A 6,986-nucleotide genomic window follows, 5' to 3' on the forward strand; every position below is an offset into this window, starting at 1 on the left:
CCTTCACCCATCTCACAAGTGCCAGTGAAGGGTGACTTGGTCATCTTTCCAAATAAACAAGATTCACACGTGTTATCTTCCCTAAGTTCGAATGACTCCAACACTCCATCCTTTTGGAGTTGGGCTATGCGCTTCTTGTTGACATGTCCAAGACAACAATGCCACAAAGATGCTTTATCCATACTATTGGAAGAATCCATACACAACACATCATTTCCTAGGTTATCTACAACCATAACAGTTTCATAAATTCCATTACAAGGCATTGCTTCAAAATATAAAACACCATTTAGATAAGCATAAATAGAACCATTCTCATTATTAAACGAATGTCTAAATCCTTGTCTAAATAAACCATGAAAAGAAATGATATTTCTTGCCATATCTGGCGAGTAGCAACAATTATTTAAATCTAAATTCAACCCATTACTAAGCACTAAAGAATACACTCCAATCTTGGTCATATGCGATGATCTTCTGTTTCCCATGATTAGATTAATTCTTTCAAGCTCCACATCCCTATTTCTTCCTAGTCCCTGCAAATCAAAACAAATGTGGTAACCACACCTTGTATCAAGAACCCAAGAAATAACATGAGATAGAATCCATAAACACCTAGTTAGTTGTTAGTTTAGAACCTTTATTTTAGCCAAATAGGCTAGCCTCGACTTGTATTATAAAATGATTTTTGTAATTGATTTTTGGAATAAAAAAATAGAAAAATAATTTTTTCAAATTTATTATAATGTCAATGAAATAATTATTTTTAACATATATTTACCAAAAAATTATAATATAATTATATTATGCGCCACTGAGTTAACAAATAATGTATTCATATTATAGTTGTTACAAAGGCATAACTTTTTTAAAATTTGAACTCAAATATTATATATAGTAGGTAAAGAATAAAGAAAAATATAATAGAGGAATAAACGAACCTAGATCTTAAAACCGTATTAAGGGAGTTTTTTAAGTAAATATATATAGTTATATAAATATTTCACTATATAATAGAGGAACAATTTACTTCCATTGATCCTTATTTCTTTATTAGTAACTTGAGAGTTTACTCGTAACACTCCGCAAGCATAATGGTTGCGACCCAGCCTAACCCAGCCTGGCCTTCTCCGGTCCACCACTCTCCATTTCTCCCATTCCAATATTATTTTATTTATGCTTATTATTTCTTAAAAAATAAAATAGAAAATTAATATTCATGTTCTAACACACTGTTTTAACTCACAACTTACGAGTTCACTCACGAGTCCTAACTCAGTTTCTGTATATATATAACTTGAAAGATCGTGACAACCTTATTGAAGACTTTAACAATGGCGGGACAAAGTACGCCGTATTACACCCCCACAACCAAACCCAACGCCACCACCAACTCCGCCCATCTCCTCCGTAAAAACAACGTTTTATTAGCTTGTCTTGTCTTCTTCCTTTGTTCTTTCTTCTACTTATTCGGCTCATGGCAACCCCGTGTCGCCACCACTTCCACTGTCACTTCCCTCCACACCTCCACCGTCAACTGTGCCTCCACCCAGTCCACCTCCTTCAACTCGACCATCGATGACACATATAAAGACCTAGACTTCTCTGCCCATCACTCCGCCGCCGCCGATGATTCCTTCACTGTAAAAACCTACCCACCCTGTTCCGTTAAGTACTCCGAATATACACCATGCACAGACCAAAAAAGATCATTGAAGTTCCCAAGAGATCGTCTTATTTACCGGGAACGACATTGCCCGGAGAAAAACGAGCTGCTTAAATGCCGTATTCCGGCGCCGTTTGGTTACAAGAATCCGTTCAAGTGGCCGACGAGTAGGGATCTCGCATGGTACGCCAATGTACCACACAAAGATCTCACCGTCGAGAAAGCCGTTCAGAATTGGATCAGGTTCGAGGGTGACCGGTTTAGATTCCCCGGCGGTGGGACCATGTTCCCTAACGGCGCTGATGCTTATATCGACGACATCGGAAAACTAATCAATCTTAAAGACGGGTCGATCCGAACCGCCATTGATACGGGTTGTGGGGTAAGATTCTTTTTTATGATCGATCCAAGCCAGCCGACCGTTTTATTTTAATAAATTTCGTATTTAAACGGAGAATTTTTTGGTGTTATTTTTAGGTAAATTGTCTCTGTCGCCTGTTTTTATAATTTCCTAAAAAACCATTCTTAAAAATGAAATTTGCCATTTTATGACAATTTTAAAGTTTTAAAATATGAAGCTACATTAAATATAGTTACATATAGAAAGTTGATGTGACAGATTTATTAATGTTGTATATCTCTTTTCTTTTGGAATATAATAAGGTTTGAAAACGTTAATGCACAGTTTTTACCTTTGACAATTTTGCAAGTAGGAACATATTAGGTACATAATTGCTGTCAATTTGATTCAGAAACAGTTATATCACAAACTTTTTGTTGTCCTTTTTGGTCCATTTACCCCACAGTTTTTATTAATTTATCTACAAGTATAATTAATGATAATTCAAAATCATGCCGTCCAGTAAGCAAATACATTGTAAAAGACAAGATTACCCGGCAATAGTGTCACGTAAAAAATATATATATAGTTCCTAGACAACGACTAAAATTACCATGCATTCAATGTAACGAATAAATCAATGTTGAGGAATGTGAAAAGCCGATCTCTGATTCATCTATATGAAACTTGAAATGTAAACAAAGTTCATATATGGAAACATTATATTTATAATCCTTGTGTAATATGGAAATAAAATTAACATATCATCGACTGTAAAAAATATTTGGTATTATGTAATTACTAGGTGGCAAGTTGGGGGGCATATCTTCTTTCAAGAAACATCATAGCGATGTCATTTGCTCCAAGGGATACACACGAAGCGCAAGTACAATTTGCTTTAGAGCGTGGTGTTCCTGCTTTGATCGGTGTTATCGCCTCCAAGAGGCTTCCATATCCTTCAAGGGCTTTCGACATGGCTCATTGTTCTCGTTGTCTCATCCCATGGGGACAATATGGTAAATTCCCCTCCACATATATATATACCCCACATGCATGTCAATTTTTTAAATATTTGCATGTCGATTTTTGATTGACCATTGACAATTGAATTAATTATATAATATAGATGGAGTGTACTTGATTGAAGTGGATCGGGTCCTCCGACCTGGTGGATATTGGATCCTGTCCGGCCCACCAATCAATTGGGAGAATCACTGGAAAGGGTGGGAAAGAACAAAGGACGATTTGAACGAAGAACAAACCCAAATTGAGAGAGTTGCAAAGAGTCTTTGTTGGAAAAAAGTGGTCCAAAAGGGCGATCTTTCGATTTGGCAAAAACCAATCAATCATTTGAACTGTAAATCAAATCGTAAAATCTCCCAAAACACGCCTCTTTGCCCGATCCAAAATCCTGATTCTGCCTGGTTCGTCTTGATCAGTTTTCCATTATATATACATAATCGATTCATTCCGAATTGAATAATATGATTAATTTCATGATCAAATTAATACTTTCAGGTATAGAGACATAGAGACATGTTTGACTCGATTGCCAGAAGTGTCAAGCAGCGATGAAGTTGCAGGTGGGGCAATTGCAAAATGGCCAGAGAGATTACACATGGTTCCTCCTAGGGTTAGCAGTGGAAGCATCGAAGGTGTATCACCGGACATTTTCCAAGAAGATGTGTTGTTGTGGAAGAAGAGAATTGCGTACTATAAAACTGTAAATAATCAGCTCGGACAACCGGGAAGATATCGTAATCTTCTTGACATGAACGCATTCCTCGGTGGTTTTGCAGCTTCACTTGTTGATAATCCTTTATGGGTCATGAACATTGTTCCCGTTGAAGCGAAAGCTGATACACTTGGTGCCATTTACGAGCGTGGACTCATTGGAACCTATCAAAGCTGGTATACACACCATATATAGATAAATCACAATCTAATCATCCTTAAAATTCGCGAATTATTACTAACGAAATTAAGTTTTTGACATATATAGGTGCGAGGCAATGTCTACTTACCCTAGGACGTATGATCTCATCCATGCAGATTCAATTTTTACCCTATACAAAGACAGGTTAGTGTTTTTACTTACTTAAGCTCTATATATCGGTCCCAAGTGTTTTATTTTTCGACTTGTTTTTAGGGTGAAAATTAAGATTATAAGTATGTGTACGTTACAGGTGTGAGATGGAAGATATAATGCTGGAAATGGACAGAATATTGAGGCCAGAAGGGAGTGTGATAATAAGAGATGACGTGGATTTATTGGTAAAAGTAAAAAGAATTGCAGACGGGTTAAATTGGGAAAGTCAAATAGTTGACCATGAAGATGGGCCATTGGAGAGAGAGAAGCTTCTTTTTGCTGTTAAATTGTATTGGACTGCTCCTGCGGATTCTGACCAACCAACCTAAAAGTCAAAATTAGTTCAATTTCCAACTTAAAAAGTTTTATTTTTTGAAATTAGATCTAAATTGTATTTTAATCTTATATTTTTCAGTTGCGATTATAAATACTATCTGAATTATTGTTTATAATTTTAGATAACGTGCCGCGTCTTTTTTCCCATTTCATAAAATATTGTTTTAAAAACATATATGAAAATATTAAAAAGTCAATTTAGACTTTAATGCCTCCGTAACTCGGCCGAATAGTCCATTAAAGCAAAATTTGATGTTATTTATTAGAGTAGAAAGTAAAAGCTATTATATTAAAGAGTAAACGATATAAGAACAATGAATATAAAATAATCTAAAGAAGTTATTTATACAAGCAAAACCGTATTTTGGAAGATTAGTTGTAACTATGTTTCACAAAAAAAAAAAAAAAAAAAAAAAAAAAAAAAAAAACATAGAACTAAATCGAAAAAAAAACTTAACTTATTTTTGTGGTTTGATTATAGTCAACTGATTAACTGCTTAGTTAATAATTTTTTTTCATAACTAAAACACTCGATCGGTAGATAATTTCAAAATAAGTACAGTATATGTTTTCGAAATAATCTATCAAAAAGGCCAAAACAAAATTTAAATTTAAATTTTAACCAAAAACAATCGAGAAAGAACTACCTGCTACCAAAAGTAAATAAGGTTGTCGTCTTCTAGTTTTTTTATTTTAATAATTTTCCGACGAAAGGTTATCAATTTTGGACGCTCGACCATTGTTTCTTCTCATAATGCAAATTTACAGCGATAGAAGATATTATATTTTGATTCTTTATTTTGAATTTAAATATTTTGTAGCAAATAATAATAAGTACTTGCGATTCTTATTTCCTATAAATAATAACTAATTATCTCTTTATTTATGAAAAAAAAAACAAAACTAACAAATGAATAACAAATTGCGATTATTAGTTAAAATAGACATCTTTAAATTAAATGCTAAAATTGCTTGAGCCTTGATGTGATCCGCAATTCTTAATAATAGTTCAATATCAATTTTATATTTTAAATCTAAAGATCATCTTATACACCAAAAAGGTTTTAACCTAGCATGTGATGTTGTCCTTAAAGATCTTTAAGGTCAATTGTTCAAATCATGTCTGGAACACGCATGCAATTAAGAATAGTTAGGATTATATTTGCTTCATCGTGATAAAAAACATCCACTTATTATACATAGCAAATATAAATTTTAAATTTTCGATTAACATAAAATATGAAGAGTAGGTGAACCAAAAAACCTAATTTCTCTGTTTCTAAGTTTTGGATTTTTTTGAACATCCTCGCTAAACATCTAACAGCATTGAACAGATTATTATCATTTCAAAACTATTTTTTGGTTGCTAAACATATAGCATCATACAAAAGATCAATATAATTTCAAAGCTATTTTATGTTTAATACTTTATTACAGTTGTTTTTAATTTAAATATAATGATCGAATATCATATCACTAGTACAAACCCATTTAATAATGCTATCAAAATGTTTGTCGATCCATATTTCTTATTTTTTTATGCGAAGGTAAAATTTATAAAAATAAACAAATAAATAACTATGGTGTTTTGTTTTTAGCAATCAAAAACTAATTAAATAAACAAACGTTCCACTTATAGAAAATGAAATTAATATTTTATTGCATAGTTGTTTGATTAACGTGGAGTGGAAGATATGATTACTAGAAAAAGACTTCTAGGGAACCTCGAAACAATGTACGAGGTAAAACGTTCATTGCAGAAGGAAATTAGGCTTTCGATCAAAGTGGTTTTTTAGAAAAATATTTATGGGGTGGGTATTCTTTTAAAAATATTTATCAAATAGCCATAATTTTGATTTAACATATAGAAGGATTTAATTGAGAAAAAAAAAATTGAGAATAAAAAAATCATTCTTAGCCAATCATTTAATTAATATGTAAGCATAAATGATACGGTGACAAACTTGTAAATATGATATAATAGTCTTCAATTATAGATACGTACCTGTGGAAAATTAGATAATCGTTCAAATTTATTCTTAATCGATCGTTTATCATCTAAATTTCTCCTCCAACCTTTAATAATCATCCAAATATTTTCAATTAAACTCTCGATCAATGTCATCTAGTGTTAATCAATCATCGATCTTCGTCAATAGCACGTTTATCAACACCATTCAACAATAGATAACAAAAATTCGTTTTTGGTTTTTTCAATCCAACATTTAATTCTGCTTGAATACGAACATAGTCATTAGGTCAACATCAACACCATTTAAAAAAGCTAACTTGTATTCACTCCAACTGTTTGATGAAATGCATAAACTAAATTACCATGTTATATTCACATATGAATATATTTTCGCACCTGAACAAATATATGATTATTAAAATACAAAACAAATATGCAAGTCTGTACGTTATTCATATGTGAATAATATATGAAAATTCTATATATTTGTGAAAACACCTTGTAATATTTATATGTGAATATACTGTGTAATATTTACACATGAATATACAATCTATTATTAATAAGTGAATATATCATCTAA

At 32.3% G+C, this 6,986-nt stretch overlaps 1 protein-coding gene across 1 annotated transcript; it reads left to right on the plus strand.

Moving 5' to 3' along the window:
• The first annotated feature begins 1,305 nt into the window (after positions 1–1,305).
• LOC111903218 (probable methyltransferase PMT15) lies at positions 1,306–4,547 on the plus strand. Its single transcript, XM_023898993.3, has 6 exons — positions 1,306–2,048; positions 2,812–3,022; positions 3,133–3,430; positions 3,525–3,917; positions 4,009–4,086; positions 4,193–4,547. Exons 1-6 carry the CDS (start codon positions 1,335–1,337, stop codon positions 4,422–4,424), a joined length of 1,926 nt encoding a protein of 641 aa, XP_023754761.1. The 5' UTR covers positions 1,306–1,334; the 3' UTR covers positions 4,425–4,547.
• The last annotated feature ends 2,439 nt before the right edge of the window (positions 4,548–6,986 follow it).

This window comes from Lactuca sativa, chromosome 2 (genome assembly GCF_002870075.4).
Source record: "Lactuca sativa cultivar Salinas chromosome 2, Lsat_Salinas_v11, whole genome shotgun sequence".
Classification (NCBI taxonomy): domain Eukaryota; kingdom Viridiplantae; phylum Streptophyta; class Magnoliopsida; order Asterales; family Asteraceae; genus Lactuca; species Lactuca sativa.

What these genes read in the sequence shown, in the direction of transcription:
- LOC111903218 (XM_023898993.3), top strand. Translation starts at nt 1,335, where the DNA reads ATGGCGGGACAAAGTACGCCGTATTACACCCCCACAACCAAACCCAAC. An exon ending in CCATTGATACGGGTTGTGGG is followed by an intron (nt 2,049 to 2,811) that starts GTAAGATTCTTT and finishes TGTAATTACTAG; the next exon opens with GTGGCAAGTTGGGGGGCATA. An exon ending in CAAAATCCTGATTCTGCCTG is followed by an intron (nt 3,431 to 3,524) that starts GTTCGTCTTGAT and finishes TAATACTTTCAG; the next exon opens with GTATAGAGACATAGAGACAT.